The following is a 25252-nucleotide window of genomic DNA, read 5'->3' on the forward strand; positions in this document are numbered from 1 at the left end:
GATGCAATTACTGAGCTTAATTAGCTTAAATTGGAACAAACTACATAGCAATGAATCTATGAACTGAACCTTACAGCTGCTTTGTAATTTAGACCTCTACAGTAAATAACCTCCATAACAAAAGCTGAAAGCCTGTCAAATCACAATGTCTCATTTATTATTTCTACATGTTTTAAAATACAGCATATGTGATTTGTGGTTGTGGAGAATTCTGAGTTTTTTAAAGGCACTTTTGACAGAGCTGGGCTGAGTAACGAAAGTAAAGTAACATGTAATCTGACAAATTGTTTTGCGATAGGGTAATTAGTAATTACCTTTTCGATGAGTAATATGTCTTGAGTAATGAATTAAATGTTTTGAATTACTTGCCCGACACCGGTAGGGGCTATAGTGGATAGTAATCATCATCATGGTTAGCATTGTTTTTGCTAGGAGGCATGCTAACGTACTCATTACGTTTCTCTATAAATTTCATTTGCTGAGTTGAGTGAACACACAGCTGTACATTCACTCAACTCCTCATTTCAAGTCAGAAGAATTCAACTACATTTGTGTATGATGTTTATGTTTATGTACAGTGTATAACATGAAAATATCTTGTTGTAATAGGAAAAGGGTTTTATAAAAAAAGAAAATTTTCTCGTTACAATAAGAAAATGGGCTGTTTATGTAAATGCAATAGGCTGCTGTAGAGAGGGGCTTAGCACCATGCCGATGAGGCCAGCGGACTAGTGTGTAGTGCAGAGAGGGCTCCCTCTTGTGTTCACTGTCAGATATTGTGATATTGATGGCAATTAAAATACACAGTATTGGTTATTACTTATCAAGATGTCCTACTGAATCATTTTACCTTCCATTCCTGAACCACGTTGATTTCATGCTCAGAGTCAGGTTATAAGAAATGCCGTTCACAGTGATACTGTCATGAGCTGCAGATTTTTCAAGATGGCCGTGACAGTACATGTAACATCACCTGAGAGCAGCACATAGCACAGGATGCTGCAACCAGTGTTTTCTTACCGCACAGACATAATAAATGAGCAGGGAGGAGGATGGAACTCTGCTGAGGGATTAATAATGAATGGACACAGACAGACGGATGGAGGAAAAAAAAGAGGACCACTGGAACACACACACACACACACACACACACACACACACACACACACACACACACACACACACACACACACACACACACACACACACACACACACACACACACACACACACACGTCTGCATGACAGATGAAATTATATTGACTGACACTCATTTCCTGAAGACTTTCTCTAACCTTGACCATAACTACTACTTACCTAACTTTAACCTTAACCTTAACCTAACCTTAAAACATGTCTTCACCTTAAAATTTTATGATTTACGTCATGAGGACTTGTCGCCATAAGAAAGACATGTCCCCATAATGTGACTGTGTTAACAGAATTAGGTCCCCACAACATGAGTACTACCTGGACCCCACAACCTCACATACATAAGCCCAGTTTCCTGTGGAAGTATATGGATGATCTGAGCCGGCGCAAAACATTTTTACAATTAAATATTTGAGAGGGCACAGGCACGGATTCATAAAAACAGAATCAGATTTGAGCGTGCAATCCTGATCATGAGTGTGCACCTCTCTGAGTCTGCTCTTAAGTTTTTATAGCTGTTGTGGCTTCTGAGCACCTGAGATTGCAAGAGGTCGCTTGCCAACTATTTTTGACAGGAAACACCCACATCCAGGCACCAGGGTCATAGTTTTTTCAAAGTTAGACAGTCTGCATCAGGAAAAAACTCAAAAAATCCGCTTTTGAATATATTGCTCCCCTGTAAGGAGCAATTGGAAACCATATGAGAATTTACGACGGCATGTAATTTGCGTATTTTATGCCTATATGCCTTACTGTTAAGCCAACAATTTCAATTATTAGAGGCGTGTGGATGTCCACTGGAGGTTGAAGTGTAGCCAAATTCTGGTGATCCTATCTTTACTGTTGCCTGGTTTATTTTTACCAGTATGTCAGATGTGCGAGTAGCACTCCAATATGTTCTGTACGCTCTCACATCTTCTGCTCTCAGTATACTTCAATAGTTTCCCGGACTGATTGAAATTGCAATTAAAACCTGTTACAGACTGATGCTTGAAGCAAAAAACTGTCACATACTCTGTCACACACACACACACACACACACACACACACATAAATGAATGTGAACATATACATTCTCACACCATTGAAATGATTTGCTACTAAGCAGAGCTACTTTAAATTTAGACAGAAATTTGCACTGTGTTAAAAAAAATTGAAAGGGTCTGTGATGGTGTGCTAGTACAAGTATAGTATCTGTCTGATGAAAAAATACCATCCAGGAAGGTTTAAGTACCAGATCCATGACTTTGAAGACTTATTAGACACCAACACACTACACAGCATATTATATTATTCTGAGACAAGATTTTACAAGTCTGGAAAGTTTATTATCATTCTGAACAATAATGAGGTAAACAGTAGAATTAGCCCATTCAAATTAAAAGGTATGTGATTTGCCGTGTAAATGTAAGAAATGTAACATTTATTTTTAGTTAATTCCCCATTCTTCAGGAGTCTAAAGAAAATTTGAAGTGAAGATATCAGTAAGAACTTATTTTTACATCTGCACATTGTCTATAACACTTCTGTCCATAGTCTGATGTATTCTGTCTTGCATTACTACCCCTGTAAACATATATAGTCAGTTTCTATAAACTCACCACTTCTCCTCCATCATCCTTCCATCCATCAATCAGACCCTCGTTTGCTCATCCCTTGCTACTGGCTAATTAATAAAACTACCCTTCCCTGCTAATTGTCTGCCATTTATAGGACCACAAGAGACACCAGGGAGAGGGGGAGAGAGGGAGACAGAGAGATAAAGATAAAGAGAGGTTGCAGTGTAGGGGTATAATTATGTTAAGCCAAATCACACATGAACTTGATAGAGGCTATTCTTAGCCACTATGAATGTAGGAAAATGACAGGAAGGAGGAGGACTCAAGTTTACTTCAGTTCAAAGAGCATTTCACAAGACTGATCGAGGGCAATTTAGAAGGAAGAGGATTTTTTTTGAAAAAGGAAAACAGAGATGAGAAGCAGAGAGGAGAATGATAGAAAGACTGTAAACTGCAATCTGACCACTGTCTAGCTCCTTATTCTCTCTAATTAGAGAGGTCTTACATGTGCATACATGTCAAGATTAGTGTAATAAAATCTGGGTCACGATATGTGAATGAGATATATGATTGACTGATATTAGTTTTAGGGCATGTGAGATTGTGCCAGTGCTACAATAGAAAGAGAGAAAATTAAATATGCAGATTGAGACACATCATCAACTCTGAGCATCCATCTGCGTCGCTTATGTTTTGAGTGTTGTTCCGTAGATGTTGGTAGTAGCCACTGGTATTTTGAGCAATCAGTCCCCCTATTGGATTCAGACTGAAGTAACTCAACAACTATTGGATAGATTGCCTGTTCCCCAAAGGATGAAGCCTGATGACTTTAGTGATCCATTGACTTTTCCTCTGGTGACACCATGAGGTTGATATTTTGGTTTTGTAGTAAAATATTTCGATAATTTTCGATGGACTGCCATGAAATGTGGTCCTCTTGACTTTTCATCTAGCATCATTACTAAGTCAAAATATCTTAACTTGTCCAGTACTTTGGTCTCTGACCAAGTTCTTAATTAACGCACCAGTATTTAACTATAAGAACAGGAAGACTCAGCTAAAGAGCTGGAGCTAAGGTTATACCCTCACAGCTAGTCACAGAAATTAAGGGATGTCAGAGGTAAGAGTGTTAGGGGGGAAGAGAGAGACAGCGAGCTAATGTGTCGTTCACTGAGGGAGTGGGAGAGAGAAGCAGCCTGTGTGAGGGAGAGAGAGAGTGCTATGTAATTTTATTGCCACTGAAAAACAGATTCAATGTTATCATGTTGAAGGATATATTTACCATAAAGCTCAACAGGCACAACTATGTCAATTCACTGCACACACACAACCCCTGCATGTGGTTAGTCTTACACCAATTAAAAACAATAAAAGTACTTAATTTTTTCTGAAAATCAGATACTTAGCTCTGTGACTTATAAGATTAAACTTACAGCTTGGCCTTCTTTTATGGATCAGAAGGAATGCAGAAAGTAGTGCAAAGGAACACAAAATGTATCATAAGCTAACACAAAAGTAGCTCAGGAAAAAATTCCCACCACCACTTTTTTAGGGCTCCATATAGATTTTAGACATCTCACTGCGCCACAAAGCTTTTAGACTGCATGAAACTAGTTGGAAAAAATAAATCACAAATGTAAACAATATTTATGATCTGCATTTATAAATTGTAGGACATAGATTGAGGAGAACTGAAGACACTGCATGAAATTAATTGTGATTATAATATTTTTACTTTTTTAACAAACTGGTTGTTTATGAAACTCAAATACACTTTTACTATCTGCTATTAAGCCAGGGCACTGAAGGTATATTGCAGCAAAAGACACACCTTCAATAAACCTTAGCAACATCACATAATTCATACACAGGCACATGGGTAACGAACGTGCTTACAACTGGCAATGACATCACATTACATAGGCTACAGAAGAAACAAAACCCAGATTGGACAGCAGGGTGCACAGACAAACTGCCCTCACACAGGAGGGTCACAGGTTCAGTCACATGCACTGCAGTAATCTCATTTCTTAAACATCATGTAAACAAGATTTGATTTCTTAAGTCACGTTGAGATGTTGAGGAAAACAACTTGACTCCTGCTGGACAAGCCTGACACAGAAAAGCCTTCTTCAGACATTGATAGACACACACAACAGACACGTCTCCTTTCAAAATATTCATTATGGCTTCACTCAGTACCGTGATGCAAATACTGTTTTCATTCACTAACTGATTATTTCATTGATTTTCTAGCGGTTTTAAGTTATTATCAATAAAAGTGAACACTTACTGCAGATATTTACAGGGGCAATATGCAAGTATTTCAGTTTAAAAAATGTAAAGGTTAACTATGATTATTATTATTATTATTAACAGAATGTGAAGAAATAACAGTTTTGACGTTATGTCAAAGATGTGTATGTATTGTGTTGCAGAGATATCTGCTGAAGATACCGTACTAACCAGCTAGCCCTGGCGCCGCCCTGTCTTGTAATACCCCTTTGTACCTAAAGAGGCGACAGTGAGTCACTGTAGCGTCCACTCTACCCTCAGTCCAACATGAGAAGATGAAGAAGTAGTAATTAAAAAACCAGTGTTGTAGCCATCCTCCCTCTGCAACATTCCTCCACTCTTGCCACGAGCTCAGCTATGGATGCTGCAGTTCTAGCTGCTGTTTTTCTCCCTTGCGTTCCTCGACCTCTCGTGGCTCATCCTCTACTCCTGCAAACACTACATCTTCCCTGTTTCTCTGACCAGGCAGACTGGGTGTAAAATTGTCATTGTCAGCCTAACAGTACCCAAAGAAAATAGTTACATAATCCATGCAGGTTTGGCAACATGTAAACAACTGCCCTATGCTGAGGTTAGATTTATTCAAGCTAACGGGAGGGTGAGGGTTGAAACTGTGTTGTGATTGGCCAGTGAGCCAAGTCCCTGAACACGCACGCAGCACTCTCTCATTCGCATACAGATGACAGACATATAGAGAAGGCCGGTAAAAACTTTATGGATTTTGTGACGTTCAACTGGCACACCAATGCAGCGGCCCACCAAAATTTGTTCCGGTATGGCCGATGGCCATTCTGACTATGGCACAGGAGAAAGGGAGGGGGGAGGAGGAACCAAACAGCGCATTTCCTTGTTTCTTACAATAGGGGTGGACATCCCATATTTCTCGTAATATTCTGCCCCCTGTTTGTTTGGAGTATGAATTCAATAGTTGGCCAATTCTTACACATTGCCCCTTTAAAATTAAAAGCAAAGAAGGACCAGGCCTGTGCCCTTTCAGCCACTGGAAGGCTTGTAATATGAAACATTTCTGCAGTAACTGTTGCGTTTCACTGATAGTAACTTGGAAAATCAAAAAGCAGAAAAAGAGTATCTGTGTTAAAAAAGGGAGTGAGAGCACCAGAGTAATGAGTATGAATTGACTGTTGTTGTACTGACGGAATTAGTGCTGTGCAAATGTCTATTTATTGAGGTGGACATGGAGGCATTTTTGAGAGAGATTTTAATTTATTTATTTTTTTAAATCACATAATGATGGACTGATTGATATTCTTTTTTTTTTTTTACATGAGCACAGACCTCACTTAAAGTTCTTATAAGTCACATTTCTGACATTAGAGTGTGCTTTAAGGACTCTCCCTTGAATACAAGCAGATTGTGATAATTAAAAAGGATAACATTTCTAAGTTGAAACCTATTCATTCAGCTTTGGAGACAGTCAATAGAGGTACCTCCTTTGGTAGACTCAGCTTAATCTCCTTTCCCCATTATCCAATATTCAAAAGCCAAGCTTTCAAAAATATACCCTAATTTAGACGAAACGTGATCAATGTCATGGTCTTCCAAGCAGACTGCCCAGACCTATTTACTTACTATGCAAGCATCTTTGAATCTCTAGCTGTGGGCACAAGCTTAATGACTATCCTTGGGGTTCCACAGGATATTATAGTATTTAGTTGATAATTTTCTCTATAAGAATATTATCAAATTGAAGTTGAAAACTGGAAACTGGAACATGAGGAATTTTTCTTTTTTTTAAAAATTTTATCTAAAAGTATAAGTTACATTTTTTGTATCTTGTCAATATCAACCGATGGCAAAGTGTCGAAAGCAGTGATAGCCACTGCATGTCTTGTGAGCCTCATGGGGTTCACCAAGCTTTAATCAGCAGCTCACATGGCAGCAAGTACAAATACAAATAATTACGCTAAACATGTAGTGCATCAACAAAAAAAAACAAAAAAATTGATCGATTTGTAACCAAACAAAGTGTCAAACCAGATGGAGAGAAACGAGGCAGTGTTGGCAAGTGAGAAAAAAGAAGAGTCACAGCATGCAAAAGCCAAACATTAAAACGATGACTTGGCAATGGGTAAAATAAAATATAAAATAAATAAATGGAAGGTAGCAGTCATAAAAGATGAGCACAGGAAATTTAGGAAATTTTAAGAATAATTTTTTTATTTGTCCTCAACAAATCCAACCCGTTGTGTTTATTATGCAACTGTTTCCAGTTTGATTTTCAATTGCAGGTAACTTGGAGTGCCATTTTCAAATAATTGAAATCAAAATTCCTATTGACTTTGTATTGCAAGTGTGACTCCCATGGAAAAAATTGTGACGACTGAGGTAATGGGATATAGAGACCTAATAGGTGACAGATTAACAATAAACTAAACAAAAGAAAAAAATCCTAATATTTCTTCTGTATTCAGCGTAACTCTAAATGTGGCTAACAAAATTATTTTGCAAAATGTGCAAAAATAAACTTGTTATTGCTTTCTGGTGGATAAACCACAGTGGCAAAATAATGCTTGTGAGACCTTTGGAATGACTTGGTTTTCTGAATTAATTGGTCATAAAAGGTGATCTGAGGTATAGACAAACCCAATGTGGTTACTGTAAGTTCATAACACACATTAATGAACACACCTATTAAGCATTTACAGTGTTGGTGGAAAAAGTAAGTGAACCCTTTAATCTAATAAGTGGTCGAACCTCAAACGGTAGCTGGAGATCAGACCTGCTCAACACTCAGGAAGAATTCTGGACCATTCTTCCTACAGAATTGCTTCAGCTCAGGCATATTCTTAGGATGTCTGGTGTGAATGGCTCTGTTGGGATCATTCCACAGCATCTCAATTGGGTTAAGGTGTGGGCAGATTTTCTTTGTTTGAAGTCATTCTGTAGTAGATTTATTTGATGTTTAGGGTCGTTGTCCTGCTGTATCACCAGTCTTCTACTGAGCTTCAGCTGGCAGATAGCTGATGTTTTCATGTTGGTATGCAGTGCCCTTTTTAAGCCATACGTAATGCTACATGTACTTTCCAAACAACTCAAGCTGCTCTTTGGCAAACTTCAGATGCGCAGTGATGTTTTTGGAGGGCTGCAGCTTCTTCCATGGTGTCCTGCAATGGACACCATGCTCCATGCAACCACGCACCATGATTTGTGTATAGTACACTCATGAACAGAGATGTTAACCAAGTCCAAAAATTCCTTTAAACCTTTGGCTGTTACTCTGGGCTTCTTTCTTCCTTTAGTGATCATTCTGCATCGTGCCTTTGGAGTCATCTTAGCTGGGTGCTATCTTCTAGGGAGAATAGCTACAGAACTGAATCATCTCAATTTATGTCTAACTGTGGACTGATGAGTATCTAAACTCTCTGAGATTACTTTGTAATCCTTTCCAGCTTTATACAAATTAACAATTCTTAAATCTTCTGAGATTTTTTTCTTGAAAGGCAAGGTTCACAGCAGCAGATGCTTCTGAGTGTTTTTTAAAAATCATAGTAGCTGTAAAACACATCTCCAATCTGATTTCACTGCTTGGAATTCAAGTTTGCGAACTCCAGAACAAGAAAAATACAATGATTTGTGTTTTTAGTTAAAATATATTGTGATTGGTCATAATTGTAACTCAGATGAAGATCTGACAATATTTCAAGACAAATTTATACATTAAGGAAGAAAATTCCGGAAGGGTTTACTTACTTTTTCCTGCCACTGTATGTAATGGTGACGCTGTTCCTAAATCACCTCAAAGTAGAGAAGACATTCACTGTTACTTATTAGTAACATATATACCAATGTGGATGTACTGCGTCTGTAAAAACAGTTTAAGCTAGCTGATGATGTGAATCAAGCCCATGTATATGAGAGGCTACAGTGCACAATGAAAGAACTGCCAGAAAGAAAAATACCAATCTTTGTTAATTTAAAATACAAATCTGAAAGATTAAGACTTTAAAATGGCAGTCCTGGAGTACCTTGCTTTTTTTAGTTTTTGTCTCCCTCTTTGGTGAAAAGTTACCTTTCTCCCTCACTGAGGCAAAAGGCAACAATTGCTCAAAGTCACATTTAAGAGTCACAGCTTTAATATCCCTTCGCTTGATATATAGTATGCCCTTTATGCATAAGTATGTGGCATTAACAAGGCAGAGACTCTTAATTCAGAGGGGGGAACCCTTCAATGTCATTTCATTTCATTATGTTTAAACAGAATTTAGGCAGTGGTCATGAATAAACAAAATTCTAATTTGTATAAATAAACTGTAAAATCTCTGACACTAAACCAGCAGAATAAAGGGATTCTAAGTAGGAACTCACATTTACACCACTAATCTTCGATTTTAACAACACCATTTTTCCAAGGAACAAAAGTAATGGGATTTTAAATAAAATCTATTTGTCCCCTCATCACTTCCATTCAAAGCACATTAGCAAGGGATTTCTTAATGGCCAGTTTGAACAGGAGGAATTACTTCCTAACACCTGTTTCCATGTTCAGATGGGCACCTGTTATTGTTTTATTTTTTCATTTTGGGATTTTCTGTTTCATTATTACACTAAGGGCAGAATTTCTTTTTAACATGATACAATATGCCTTCAGTAAAAATATGTGACTATCTTTGACACAGTGTTGTCTCTTTCAAGTTTTCAAGTTTTGCATAGATAACAATGGAAAAGTAGAAATTCACAAACGATTCTTAACATATGTTTAAACCATCTTATGGCAACGGGTGATCAGGACTTGATAGCATCTGGGCACAGAATAATAAACCCTCTGGTTAACATTTTATATTCATTTCAAATAATACCCAAACATTATGGTGTGTGTGTGTGTGTGCACACGCCTCAGAGTCATCTGGTCAGTCTCCAGGTGATGAAACTTCCAAGAGCAAGGCCAGCGACAAAGATGATGACAAGGCCACATCTGTGAGAGCTCATAGATGACATGCTCTCCATGGAAGCCACTGCCAGCTCTGAGAAACTGTTGATCTGTGGACACACACACACACACACACACACACACACACACACACACACACACACACACACACACACACACACACACACACAAAGAGAAAGCGAGAGAGCGAGTGAACCATGGAACCACAGGAACTTAAATGAGAACTTTAAGTTCTTTTTGTGCATTCCACTTTGTTTGATGGTTATTTATGTCAATTTCATGACATCTTTTTGCTTTACATTAATGGCATAAAAGCAGCCTGCCCAAGTTCTTTGTTCTTACATAGTAAACAAACAATTCAGCTATCCTTGTGTCCTACTGGAATGAAGAGAAGATACAGGGTTTATTGGTTAACAAGTTAAATAGAATAGGACCTGGCTAACTGAAAACAGGCTTCTTTTACACCTTAAGTGTCCAGATTGAAGGTTGGACTAAGAATACTCTCCACATTAAACCAGTTAAATATGTAAACACATCTTTTTAATTTTCATTTCAGCCCTCCATCATCGGTAAAACTGTTTTTCACCCTCCAAACGGCCTCCAGATCGTGTAAATCTGAAAACTCTGGCAGCGTTTCCCAAACAAAGGCTCTACTTGAGCGGCCCACCCTGGTAGATTAAGACCTGCCCAGTGTCAATTTAGGTAACTCTTACATTTGAAAACTTTATTTCACTCTTTTCAAAGTAACTCTTTTTTGGCATCATACCTGTCTGAGTTGTTTGCGTTGCATTAAATGAGTGGGGACTAGAGGCTTCTCTGTGCACAGCTGCCTAGCTAGAGTCTACCCTCTAAACTGCACGAATCTCTGCATACACATCGGTCACACACTGCGCCGCACGCCACCACAAGTAAATTCTCAACCTGTGGAAAACACTGCTCGGGCTTGGTGTTTCGGTCTGTACAGGGTAAATGGAACTTTTCCAAAACGATGTCATAAGCTGCCCAGTGTGTGATGGGGGCTGTGGGGCAGTAAAGTTAAGACAACCTTTAGTTAACTCCAACTTGCTCTGTGATTGTTTTTTTTAATGCAAATATAGCAGAATACAGAGCAGAGCTGTTGTCAATAACATGGATTTATGCTGGTAGATTATGTCACCGTTATAAATTCTGGATTTTATATATGTATCTATGTATGTCAGCAGTTTGGAAATGACTGCTGGTTAACATGTAGTATTCGTGGGCTGCAATCCACAGGAAAAAATTGAAAAATATGTAAATGAGAACAACTGTATTGTGAATTTGGCTGCAGTAAAACACAGTATAGGTGACCACAGAGAGCAGGAGGATAATGACCAGTGTTGTAAAGGGCTCTCACTCGGCAGAGTAACTGGTTTTGTGTGTGTAGCCTAGACAGGGCTGACCATGAAATAATAGTTTTGCATCCAGGCTGTCAGTCTTACTCCTTGCCAATTGTTGCCCATGAAGCAGTTTTGTTGTTTTCCCACCGAAAAGAGGATGAAGAAGAAGTTTTCATATGGACTGTTTCAATGTGGACAGAGATTTCTACAAAAATGACCTGGCAAGGCTAATGCGGGTGGGCTTAATGTAAACATAGTGTAAGTCTGTGTTCAGACTGACTTCAACTGCGTAAAACAAGACTTGGTCAAAACCCACAATGTGGCTGGACCGCCCTTTATCTGTTTTGTTTCTCTCCTACTGTCTGTGTGATTTGAAGTTAGAAGGTCATTCATGTCTATGTCAGCTGCCATGCTGTCAACTGAATGAGACACATAGAGAGGTGTCCGACCTAATGCTTGCAATACTGGCAACTCTCGTCTATGTAAAGTAGCTAAGGTTTGTCCAAAAAGTTGATAGATTTATTGCTTGGTGCTTTAGGGAAGAAAAGTATCTAAAAGGGTGTGAAAAAAAAGTCTGGTGACAGATGCGCTAAGTTGTCAACACTACCTGGAAATATCCCCCTGATGATGCAATTGAAACTGTTGGTGCCTATTAATTTTGAAAAAGCAACTGCCAATGGGAAAACTTCAGCACTTATTCAAATGGCATTAAGCTGACCAATGGTGTAACTTTATCATGCACTCAGCCAGTCAGTCAGTCAGTCACAGACATTCACTGTTGCAGTACAGCCAAAAGCACAGCTCCCTCATTCATCTGAATGAGGCCACTCCAGTTACACAGTGGGGGTGTCAACGCAAAAGTCTCCAGATAAAATACTAAAGGTTGCCTGGCAAAAAAGGTAAACCAGGTTCAATTTTTGCTGGAACGCCATGTGACATCATCCAGCAAAGCAGTGCACTGGCCAATCAAATACATGCAAGCACACATTCCTGCTGGATTACTTTTTTATGCAAAAGCCCTATTTTTTACCCTTTAGCTTGTGACTGTTGCACCACAAGATAAAAGGATTGACGCTAGGGATAAGGTTTGCTAGAATTTTATCAAATCCAGTAGTAAATCATCTTTTGGAATCTGAATTCTTTCAAATATCTTGTCAATTCAAATGTCTGCAAGTAACTAATAGCTAAAATAACTACCACTCAAAGTTGTCTAATCAGCTTTTGATGGCTGAGAGGGTTTTAATGTTCACGGCGTGTACTGTAGCTACAACCAAAAAATGAGCTGAGCAGCACGACACAGTATATGCACATATGTATATATACTAAATGTTGGTTATTCCTTTGATTTTTCACTGGTCTGTGTATGAAATGTTGATTAAATGGATCTGACACATTAAGATCTGCAGCCAATTCAAATGTTGATATGATATGAATCAAAGTTGGACTGGGTGATTCTTAAACTGATGTGAAGTGATCAGCTGATTATTTCTCTAGAGAACAGACACCACTCCTGTTGAACCACAAAAAACACACAGCCCACAGGCCATCATACAGTGGTGTTACGGAGTGATGTGTCTTTTCACTCAAAAAACATTCTTTGACTGAAAAAAGACACCACATGCGGACAGCAAATGAATCTGAGAATCCACAAACTTTACTGAATTAACATTAATAGCTACAGCTGATTTGTTCTGCTGCAGCTGAGGTCTGTCATTTTAATGTGTGACAGCCACAATCGTGGTAGTGCTGCCTATGCAATCTGGGGTGTACGCAGAAGCAAGCAAGCCATTACTGTGGTGGCTCCACTGTAGAAAAGCCCACATATAACATTTTAACGTATGTAAAGACTGCCACTTTTTAAGCGCTTCTGCCAAGACAATTGTCCAGCAGATCCTGTAGAACCTGTTATATGTTGAGAATGTAGTCATCAAATGCAATTAAAATAAAAGTTATAATCTACTAAACTAAACTTTTCAAAGAAATGTAGTTTAATTTTATAGCGAAAAGTCTTTTCTGTACAAAGTCTTTTCCAACAGTAAACTTCAAGTTTGGAAAAATGAAACGTAAAATCAATAAGCCTCTGGTCCATGAAATCAATTTTATTTCAATAAATATCCATTAAATCAGCACATTTAGATTGCTTTCGGAGCAGCATGCAGACAAAGGACTGCATGGACCACGAACGACTGAGCTATGTGCCTACATGTAGCCGATGATAAGCCACCACCCCTCTCTATCACTTACTAGCTTGGTACTATGTTTCCTCAACAAAATACCACTCTTACAGTATCATGAATTTCGAAATTCTTATTAAATGATGAATTAATGCTGATTCGGGTGCACGGAATCGCCAAGTTTGAGGACCTAAATCATAAGCTATGCTGGGTTTTCACATCCAGACTGTGGAGGTCGGACAGAAGCTGTATGTTCATGTTATTTCTTTTTTAAATTTGTACCACTTACTACTTCAGAGTAGTGTTTAGAAACTGAGTAACGTCCACATTTACACAAACTACTTTCATCTGTTAGAGGGGGCAACTGCCGATCATAACTAACCCAAACATCTCTGCTTTTGCTATGAATGTATTCACATCAATTCCCCCACCACAGGAATGGCAGCAGGGCTTGGGAGCTCAACACATAAATCCGCCGATTGATTCATCTATTTTCCATGGCTCTTTGCTAGTAAAATAAAGTGAGGAGAGATAGAAGGTTTAATGAATCTCACTGAAGGATGGATCCAAAATGGAACTGGCTATTGGAAGCCATCCCTAGTTGCTGCCGTGATAATACTATAAATCACTGTGCAATGACCACATTCCGATAAAACCAAACCTATTCATCTGTTCGGGACAGTCTCACTGATACTTGAAGCAACAGCCCCTTGAATTCTTTTAAACACACTTATGTCAATGTGATTTTTCAGTTTTTTTCCTTTTTAGTAAATTTGCACAAAATTCTAAACTTCAGTTTTTCACTTTGTCATTATGGAGCATTGAGATTGATTGATTGATGAGAAAAAAAATGAACTTAAACGATTTTAGCATGAAACTGCAACTTAACAAAATGCAAAAAAAGGGAAGGGGTCTATAAACTTTCTAAGTGCACTGTAGTTATCTGACTAGGAAGGCAAACTTATTGGACAGAGACAGTCTGAACCTATTAGCCTCCTGCCTGATCCAAAATTATTTTGACTGTACTGTTAGTTCATTGTACTGGGCCTTTACAAAAAGCTTTGAAAGTGAAGTAGCACAGAATCGGGTTAGAGCCACCCTATGGGTTCAGTCTATGCCTGACCCAGTTTGATACTCTAAAAGAAACCAAAACCAAACTGCAATGAAACTATCAGTAAATTAAGTTTTTATTTCTTTTATTCAATCACTTTGTTCTCTCGAATGAGAACCAGAAGGAGAAAACACATTACGCCTATTTTAAAGTCCTTACACTGGTTGCCTGTCAGTTTCCATATTGATTTCTAAATTCTTTTACTTGTCTTTAAGAACTTAATGGTCTTACAGCAGCCTATTTGTCCGAGTTGCTTCTATTCTATGAACCAGGACAGCCCCTCAGACTCATGCCAGCTTCCTCTAGCACGAGTCCGAAGTGCAGGACAAAAACTTTTTTGTAAGGCAGCTTTTAGTTTTTATGCTCCAAGCCATTGGAATAGTCTGCCTGAGGTTCTGACAACAGCTTAAAGTGCTGATATCTTTAAAAGCAAACTTAAAACCTACCAGTTTAGGCTGGCTGTTGATTCACAGGTTTTATGGCCATTGTTTATTTTATTTAATAATTTATTTTATTGTATTCCCTCTTATTGATTTTATGCATCATTGTCTCTTTTTTTTATCTAGCTTTTAACACAATTTTTATTTCTAAATTTGCATTAGTCTCAAATTGTTTTACAGTTTACATTTGAACTGACTTGTTGTCAGCTTGTCATCTGTAAAGAACTTTGAATTGCACTAACCTGTACGCAAGTGGCTATACAAATAAAACAAAGATTAATTGATAGTGCACACACTATCTCTCTGTTTTAAACTAGTCAGGAAGCTGACAACATAATTTTATTCTTTGATCAAAATAAACATCACAGTAAAAGTCTACCACTCACACTGATCCTAATACTCAACTGACTTAGTGCTTCCTTATTATGTGAATTGAACTGTAGAAAAATTAAAGCAGCCGCAGTGTCTGTGTGACCAATCTGCAACAGCCAGCTCTGCAAACTCTGATCTGAACCTTCAAAAAGTACTACCAGGATCAGGAACTTTTTTACACCTCGAACTAAATTAAGTCTCTGATTCCTCTGGTCAAAACATGGAATAAGTTCCTGTGTTCCTCAAAAGGTACTTGGTCCCCTAGGAAAGATCCTGCATTGAAACATGACAGATTTCACAAATACTGTCTTTAAAGCAGAAATCCCTGTAAATACACTGAATCTAATTACAACCAATTTAGGCAATCATTAAGAAGAAGGCCACTGTTTAACTGCTGTAGATCTTAGAGAATTTATCCATGGGGCCCTTTCTTCAAACTGAACATGGAATCTGGTGGATAAACAGCTCCCCCTAATGCTCAAACTGACATTATTCCCCATTGAAATTTAAGACATCATCTATAGATGACTTCTGTGAATAGAATCTGCATATCATACAGAACAATCCCATTACATTGAAAAAATGAAATAAATGTAGCTTTATCTACACAGCTGTATAATTTGAAAGTGAGGCTAAATGACCAAAAGCTTCAGTCTTCTTACAATGTCCTGTGACCACTCATGGAACAAACATGGTAGAGGAAAGTGCTCCGAAAGAAAGATGGAAGAAATGAAGTCCCAACATACCCATCCTCCATGCTCCCGAATCCAGCCCAGGAGATTATTTTTGAAAAAATCCACAGTCCATATCAGGATCTCCCTCACTGACTGAGGGAGATGAGCCTCCACCATCTGATGGACATACAAACACAAAGTTTATACACAAAATGAAGCTGCTGCTAAACTAGGGATTTTATTTCACTTACATTGTGGGATCATTGGAAATCAGCTGCAACATACTGCAAAATAAAGTGCTTTTTGATCCACCTGTTTTTATGAACTTTAAAAAACCTAAATGGAAATACTAGAAATTTAAAAAAAATATATATTGTAAAAAGTTTTTCCTCTTGGCTGAGATGGAAAAGCTGTTCTATAAATAAAAACAAAAAGTGACCAAGTGCAGTGGAAGCAGACTTGGTGATTTAATGATGGCCTACACGAAGCTTGTAACTTCAATGTCACTCATCACTTTCAGTGAAGTGACAAAAAGGTCATACCTTTGTAGAGAAATGAGGAGACTGGAACAAATTATACATGAAACAAACAGAAATGTCAGATTTCCTTCATGTTTACTGCATGATTTTTGTTCTTTTGAGCTTGGACTGGATCTCTTTTAATGACGTCCTCTTATTGTATCCTCTTCTTCTGCAGCCGTTTTATTGGCAACTATTGGAGAGTTATCTCCACCACCCGTTTATCTCCATCAGCCCACACTTAATATTGACATAACAGTAGTTGATGGAAACACACAGTAATTCACATTTTCTTCTGCTGGGTTTATGGAAATTTGTTTAAAATATGCACTATGTTCGGACGGAAACCTGGCTACATGCAGTCATTTTACATAACAATACAGTAAATGGACAAAAATATTAGGACACCTGAACATAACACACATGTAGAGTTGTTGAACATGTCATACGAAAACCATTCATTAATGTGCCGCTATAACATCCTCCACTTTTCTGGTTTCATGCTTTCCAGAATCTATTGGAACCTAGCTGGATGGATTTGCTTCCTTTCTGTCACTAGAGATATTGAGTGATAAAGTGTTGCTCACAGTGGGACAAGTCGCCAGTCCTACGAGCAAATTAGAGTTGCCAGTAAACCTAACCTGCATGTCTTTGAACCTAACCTGTATGTCTTTGCACTGGAGTACCCGGAGGAAACCCACGTGGCAGGGGGAGATCTTGCAAACTCCACACAGAAAAGCCCTGGCCAAACTGGGGCTTTGGGGTTCAAACCCAGTGAAGCAACAGTACCGACCACTGCACCACCGTGCCGCCCCACATTTGACTCATGTACAATATTATAATAAGAGCCTTAAAGCAGCCCAACTGTCATAAAAGTAGCCTGATTTTCATTTAGAAGAAATGGTTAGCTGTCTGACATATTCATCTCTAACAAGCTGTTTGGACAACATTACATTAAACATTCAAAGTTTAGAAAAGAAAAGGAAAAAGTTTCAACCAAAGTGAAATGACATTTGGTGTAGCTGGCCATTAGTTATCAGTCATTGTGTGTGGAGTGTACAGACCTTAGTGCCCTGTCAGTCTCAATCATACTACTCAGAGGAGAGGAGGGGCCAATTTATTTGAAAATAAGCGTTTTTGTATCATATGGGTGAAACAGCCCGTGTGGTACAAAAAGTAATTTAAAAAAAAAAAAAAAAAAAAAAAATTGGGAACCTGGGTACTGATATCCTTTCAGCTGAACAGAAAAAAGACTGACACTTATAGAAACAAAACTTTCCTCATTGTAAAGCAAGTAACAACACTGGCCACATTCTTAAATGGACAGGTGCTTTTTGCAAAGTCCAGTTTGCATTCTAATGATCATTTAACAACAGTTTAAAACTCAATAAAAGGAGGATCACAATGAGTACCACTTTAGATCTTCCAATGACCCATTTTGATCTGCAGCTAAAACAAACCAACCCACCTTGACAGCCAGCTTGCCAGCAACATAGAAGAGCACAGCGATCCTCTCCCAGGTGATCCCATGTTCAAACACTTTGTCTGCCACATCCTTAAATCTGTCCCACTTTGAGCCAGAAGAGCCTTGTGCCACCCCATCTATTGCACTGCATCAGAGACATAAAGGAAGACGGGACATTAAGTTTAAAAAACTTTAGTGGAAAAAATTGTAAGGTGCAAAATAAGTTTTCAGTATTCTACCATGGGCTCTGGGATAACGTGGTTGAGAGACTCACTCTTGGAACTCCTTGTCGTCCCGCACCCTGTCGCCAATGATGCGGATCATTTTGCCCAGCTGTGTCACCATCTTCTGCTCCTGCTCAGTCTTTACTTCCACAGCCAGTCGAGTGAGGGGCGGCACATCCTCTGAGGTTACGTCCTTCAGCTCCTCCTCTATGACTCTGGAAGAGAACGCTAAGTTAAAACACAAGCTTTTTCCAAAACTGAGCCATACTTATTAAGAGATATCCCGAGTCGATCCTAAGTATCAGTATCAGGACTTCACTGCTTATGTGAGCGAACATTGATGTTTGAAAGTGACAAATTATTTAGTTGCAGTGGTGATTGACTCTGTTCTGACACTCGGGTTGACAGAATGCAGGAACTGGCTAAACCTTGCTATTTATCATTGGCACAGCTAATTGTACAAAACATTCAGGTAGACCCTTCTCATTTTTACATGGCGCTGACGTTTTGATTTGGTTAAAATGGCAAACTGGTCAGGCAGCAGATCATATCAGCTATCACTAATTAACATTAACTCAGTGAGTAACTTAATAGCAGGCAAAAATGAAACTTTTGTATTGTCTGGATAAAGTGTTCTCTGCAGTCTGATGTCTGTAATATGCAAAAGATATTTTGAGAGGCAAGTCGCTTCACTCTTTAACACCACTGTACAACCAACAAGTGGACTGAGTGTATTTCTAGTTTCAACAACTCAACAGAGTGAGACGTCTTCTCCCCAGCAAATCACTTCAAATCAATTTCAGGAGTTGGAACCTCCCAATTAAACTTTCATTTACATCATATCAATAATTTAAGATTATCGAGTTATTGTTTTGAATCAGGACTTAATTAGTAATTAGATCAAGTATCTCATGAAAATAAGGTGGGTTAGATTAAGTAGCTACAGATGTTATTTCAGTGTGTTAGATATTAATCAACATTTAAGAAAATGGATCGACTCAGTATTGTTAGACACTGTGATGAGACACTCCATTTGAAGTCATACTCAAAGCTGTAGTAGGCAACTTTTTTGAATTGAGTGATAAATCTAAATTTAAAAAATCAAATTCATTCAGGACAAACAGAAAAAAAAATCCGCTCAGTTTCTTGTTAGAAAATGAAAAGTCCCTCTTAATTTTGGTACCTTACAAAACCTTCTCATTATTACACAAAATCAAAATATCGCGTTAAACAAGAAACATATGTCATTATAACATCATAAATTGGTTTATTGTTATGACGAGAAAAAAAATCAAGTTAATGCATAGAGACGTTTTTATGTATTATGGCTATAAACTGCTTTCCTATTGTTCTGTGAGTAACTATCATATGGATTAGGTGTCAGATTAGATCAGTGATTGGTGCCCTTGAATTAGCATTTCACATCAACACCTAATCCCAGCATCCCACCCTTTATCAGCAGTGAAGACCTGACTACCCCTCTGACCACATACTTTTCCTCTCTGAAGCTGTATGTTATTAAGGTTTCAATGTGAGTCGTAAACTAAAGTATCTGATAGGGGTGTGTCATATCATATTGTTCATGATAATACTGGTATTAATCTTGATGTGATAAAAATTTATGGTACTGTGACATGTTGACCTATACGTCGATCAGCCACAACATTAAAACCAGTTACCAAAATTCATGTTATGGCTGATCGGCGTGTATCGTGATATTATTTTAACCATGTTTCCCACCCGTAGCTCCAGTGCCAAATACCACATATCCACCACCCAACACCCCCGTATAGTTTTAGATTTAGTTTTTCATCTGGACAACAACATATTATGATCAGGGTAACTGTCTGTCTATATGTGTTAGCCCTGCAACAGACGGCACCAGATAAGAGTATACAGTGCATTCAGAAAGTATTAAGAACCCTTCACTTTTTTTTTCACATTTTCTTATGTAACAACTTTATGCTAAAACTGTTTAATTCAAATTTTCCCTCATCAATACCAAGTCAATACCCCATAATGACAAGGCCAAAAAAGAATTTTCAAATTTTTTTCAAATTTATTAAAATGGAAAATCTGAAATATCGTATTGACAAGAAGTATTCAGACCCTTTACTCATCGTTGTTGAAGCACCTTTGTCAGGGATTACAGCCTCAAATCCTCTTGAGTATGACACAACAAGCTTTACACAACTGGATTTGAGGATATTCTGCCATTCTTCTCTGCAGATCCTCTCAAGCTGTATAAGGTTGGAAGGTCATCATCAGTGGACAGCCATTTTCAGGTCTCTCCAGAGATGTTTGATTTGGTTCAACTCAGAACTCTGGCTGGGCCACTCCTGGGCATTCACAGAGTTGTCACTAAGCCACTCCTGCGTTGTCTTAACTGGGTGCTTAGGGTCATTGTCCTGTTGGAAGGTGAACCTTAGGCCCTCTGAGCTCCTGAGCGCTCTGGACTTGGTTTTCATTAAGGATAATTCTCTATTTTGCTCCATTCAGCTTTCCCTCAACCCTGATCAGTCTAACTGTCCATGCAGCTGAAAAACAGCAGCAACAGCAAGATGCTGCCACCACCATGCTTTACTGTTGTGATTGTATTGGGCAGGTGATGACTGCTGCCTGATTTCCTCCAGACATGACAATTAGAACTGAGGTCAAACAGTTCAATCTTAGTTTCATCAGACCAGAGAATCTTGTTTTCATGTGTCTTTCACTGAAGAGAGGCTTCTATCTGGCTACTCTACCATAAAGCCAAGATTTCTGGAGTGCTGCAGTGATTGTTGTCACTCTGGAAGTTTCTCTCATCTCCACAAAGGATCTCTGGAGCTCAGCCAGAGTGATCATAGGGTTCTTGGATACCTCTCTTACCAAGGGCCTTCTCTCTTTATTGCTAAGTTTGGCCGGGCAGCCAGCTCTAGGAAGAGTCCTGGTTGTTCCAAACTTCTTCCATTGAAGATTTATGGAGGCCATTGTGCTCTTGGGAAACTTCAATGCAGCAGAATTTTTTTTGTAGCCTTCCCCAGACCTTTGCCTCAACACCATCCTGTCTCTGAGCTCTGCAGGCTGTTCCTTCAACCTAATGGCTTGGTTTTTGCTTTGATATGCATTGTCAGCTGTGAGACCTTATATAGACAGGTGGGTGCCTCTCCAAATCCTGTCAAATCAATTGAATTTACCAAAGGTGTACTCCAATCCAGGTGTAGAAACATTTCAAAGATGATAAAGAGAAATGGGAGGCACCTGAGCTAAATTTCAAATGTCATGGCAAAGGGTCTGATTAGCTCTGAAAAGAATGTCATACAGTTCAGTGAAGTATTCCATTTCTTGTCTTTCCTATATGAGTCATGACACGGCATAGGTACAACCTAGTTAATGACTGGTATGATTTACTGTAAGAGGGTAGGAGCTGTTACTGTGAAATGAAACTGAAAAACTTGCCATAAATAAGAAATTCAAGGGATGCATAGTTGGATTAGAAAATTTAAAATGTAATATTAGTTAACCTCAGGTATACAAGAGTCATGGTTTAGGTCTGGGCTGCAAGTACCAATTATTTTCATTATTGCTGAACCTGCCAATTATTTTCCCACTTAATCATTAGGTCTATAAAATGTTGGAACATAGTAAAAAAAAAAAAAAAAAAAGTCCATTAAAACTGCATGTTTCGTCCAACAAACCAAAATGTATTAAGTGAGACCAAGAAAAGCATCAAATCTTCACACTTGAGAACCTGGAAACAGTGATTCACCCAAAAAAGGATTTTAATGATTTATCTATTATCAAAATTGTTACTGATTAATTCTGTGTAGCTCATCATGACTAATTATTTCAGCTCCAGTGTAGATATATGGAATACGGTATATGAAGCCATCCAGAGGCCTGTACTATGTAGCAGGATTTCTTGTTAGCAAGGCAACTTAAGGTTTAACCCTGGGTTTTCAAGGTTACAACTGTGTCCACTCTGTTTTTAAAATTGAGCTTCTAACAAACAAAGGGAGAGTTTATCCCACTAAATATCTACATACTAACTATTACAGCTTAATTTCAATTGCACAACGATTCTTTCATTCTCGATAGAATTCCTGACATGGTTGATGATTTTACACTCTTATTCTATCACCGCAGCTCAGAATAACATGAGGAGACTCTGTGACGATAATTGGAAATAAAAACTTAACACTCCAATGTCTTTTATTAGAAAAATTGTCCACACACTGTTAACTATTTCCCAAGATTATAAATGAACATGCCAGTCAGAATTTCTTAATCAAATATTAACTACTTTTCTTCCCCTACCTCTTCTCTCTCTCCTCTCTGCTTTGGCAGCCGAAACAGTCTGACATTACTCTAACTTTTTTTTTTTTACCTGCATCACATATTCTTAATAGTTTGTTGATCATCAGGCAAAAGAGCAAACATACTCAGTCAGTAAGACACTTAATAACTATTCCTTACTTACATAATACAGATTATCCAGGAAGGCCAATGTACGGCTCAGTGCAGCCAGATAACGAAAAGATATCCTGTGTGTAGAGCTTGCTCCATAGAACAGGCCTCTAATGTCACCACCAGAAGTTTTGTCTTCTTCTTTTTTTTTTAGATATCAAAATATTAAAGAAATACTTTTTATGTAATATAACAACATTTGCTAAATAAAAGCATGAAGCTGACCTGGACTGTTATATTAAGTAGAGCTGAAAAGGCTAGTTGACTACTTGTTTAGTCAATCAACAAGTTTTATAATTAATTTATTAATTGTATTAATCAAGTAACAATGAAATGCATTCACCGGTCATGATAATTTACTGCTTTTCTTTTCTTTTCTTTTGTTTGTTTGTTTGTTTGATTTTTAAATCATTGTAAGATGATTATGTTTGGGTTTTGGACAGTTCATTGAACAAAACAAGCAATGTGAGAACATCACTATGACCTCTGGAAACTTGTGATGATGATTTCTGTATATTTTTAGACTAAATGATTAATAGATTAACTTGAAAATTATTCAAGAAATTAATTGATGATGGAAATATACCTTAGCTGTAGCCCTTAAAATTAGGTACATTAAAAACTTTAATTTTGAAACAATAATTATAGTATGTTTTTGGCTGGGAAGCTTCCTTGTTTGCTTTTTCGTTAATTTATACAACGTGAGCGTGTAAAACAATTTTAAAAATTATTAGCACATAAAATGAAACTTACTCTTTGATCAGGGCTGTCCCTATCCGCTCATCTGTGGATGAATAAAACCATATTAGTGTACACTACACATGTTACATTATTGACAGCGTTATAACCACGGGCTCTCTACACTGCTACAATGTTGTCACAGTGGTATCCAGTTAATACAGTCGCGGGCGGTATAAAATGCAGCAATGTTATGTTATCTCGTGTAACTTTAATTCGACTTAAACTATGAGTTGAAAAGGGAGTCTTTCTCGTGTAACTTTAATTCGACTTAAACTATGAGTTGAAAAGGGAGTCTTTTCACACTTACCGGACATGCTGTTTCCTTCACATGCCATGGTTTAAAGAAAAAAAAAAATTAACTACTTCAAAAAAAAAAAAAATAACAGAGAAACTTCGTCATAGACTCTGCTTCCTTTCAGTGTCACATAAAACCTCTTTTCAAAACTTCAATCGGCAATGAAAAACAATACCGAATGAAATACTACATGTAGTACAGTCAGCTGCAGTGTTTCTTTGCAATGAACAGTCCTGTACAAACCGATAAAACCTGCAAACTCAGAGAGACAAACATGTAGAGCGGTGTTGTGTCAAGTTCTGCTTGAGGAAAAAGATGTGAGCGTTAATGGGCGGCGAAGATGGACTGTACTTAAGTTAAATACATCCGTGTAGAAACAATTTATACGTTTCGCTTCTGTCAGTCTCGTGTCGTAGGCTACTTGCTGTCGAAGCAGCTGGCTGAATAAATATCATCCACCTACATTTTGTCTACTCCCCTCTCTGACCATAATGAAATAAATATCAAAATTGCTCACACCAACAAAAATATTTGTTGCCCCCTTTTGGACACATAACAGTTCCTCAAAAACCTACAGATCAGCAATCTGATTAGGAGGAAGCAGAACTACTAACGTTGCAGAGCCAGTTATGAGTCATTTCTCAATTCTTTAATTTCATTTATTCCATTTTGCTCACATTACTTATTTATTATGATTGTTTTTATTTATTTTATGTTATATAATATATACAGTATAATATGTATATAAAATATATTAAGTTATATATAAAAATCTCGAACTCTCTAAATCAAATTTTGAAACAATTGTAATATTTTATCTCAGACATCTATGTCCCATTTGATATTTTGCTTTATTCTGTGTTTACGTACTACATTCGTCTCACTTTTAATTTTAATACTTGATGTCAGTTATGAAAATATAAATTCATGAATTAAATACTTATTAAATTGATTATAAATACACGTGGAACAAAAAAGCCATATACATTTGCAACAACAAATTATATTATAAACTCCATATATATAAATGTTAGTTTTAAATGTCGATCCAACCTTTTCAGCTTTTGAAAATTATTGATTTTTTTCCAAACTTAAAATAAACTATCCAAATGTAATTCTGTAAAATAGTGTAAAAGTGCCTAACAATTGTATAAACGTATGCCTCTTACTTTTTGTTTCGATTCATAATTTTGTAATTTCTTATGGTTTCATTTTATTATTTATTCAAAGTGATTGCCTGATTTATTTGTGTCTGCTTTTCCTTTACTGTGTATTGGATTATTAGAGGTAAAAGGCTGATTAAATGTTGCAAATAAATAATGTGGTCACATTAGCTACAGTTAGTGTTTGACAGTCAACCCCTAAGGATGACAAATGCAAACGGACCGGTTGCGTTTGCCCGTCGCTTACTGATGACGTCACTGATCTGCGTTCCATTCCTGCGGTCTGGCTGGTCTGGCTTTGCTGGACACCTGAGCAATTATTGACATTTATTTCACGCCATGTCATCTCTTCTAAA

The 25252-nt window shown here is 37.7% G+C and overlaps 2 protein-coding genes across 4 annotated transcripts in view; one reads left to right on the forward strand and one right to left on the reverse strand.

The window, feature by feature from the left end:
* Window positions 1-4425: 4425 nt before the first annotated feature.
* On the reverse strand, window positions 4426-24141 carry LOC120788025 (apoptosis regulator BAX-like). Its single transcript, XM_040123478.1, has 6 exons — window positions 23746-24141; window positions 23451-23481; window positions 18302-18466; window positions 18031-18172; window positions 16117-16221; window positions 4426-10004 (listed from the first exon to the last, which is right to left on the reverse strand). Exons 1-6 carry the CDS (start codon window positions 23771-23773, stop codon window positions 9867-9869), a joined length of 609 nt encoding a protein of 202 aa, XP_039979412.1. The 5' UTR covers window positions 23774-24141; the 3' UTR covers window positions 4426-9866.
* Window positions 24142-25097: 956 nt separating this feature from the next.
* The window catches only part of LOC120784283 (proteasome activator complex subunit 3-like), a 27078-nt gene continuing 26923 nt past the window's right edge, over window positions 25098-25252 (forward strand). Inside the window, exon 1 of one of the 3 annotated variants that reach the window (XM_040117970.1) lies at window positions 25098-25252. This exon is cut by the window's right edge and continues 25 nt beyond it. In XM_040117970.1, coding sequence (XP_039973904.1) covers window positions 25236-25252 — 17 coding nt within the window. In that variant the 5' untranslated portion in view covers window positions 25098-25235. The other 2 variants (XM_040117950.1, XM_040117961.1) reach the window with 2 other exon arrangements.

The sequence above is a fragment of the Xiphias gladius genome, chromosome 3, assembly GCF_016859285.1.
Source record: "Xiphias gladius isolate SHS-SW01 ecotype Sanya breed wild chromosome 3, ASM1685928v1, whole genome shotgun sequence".
Taxonomy (NCBI): domain Eukaryota; kingdom Metazoa; phylum Chordata; class Actinopteri; order Istiophoriformes; family Xiphiidae; genus Xiphias; species Xiphias gladius.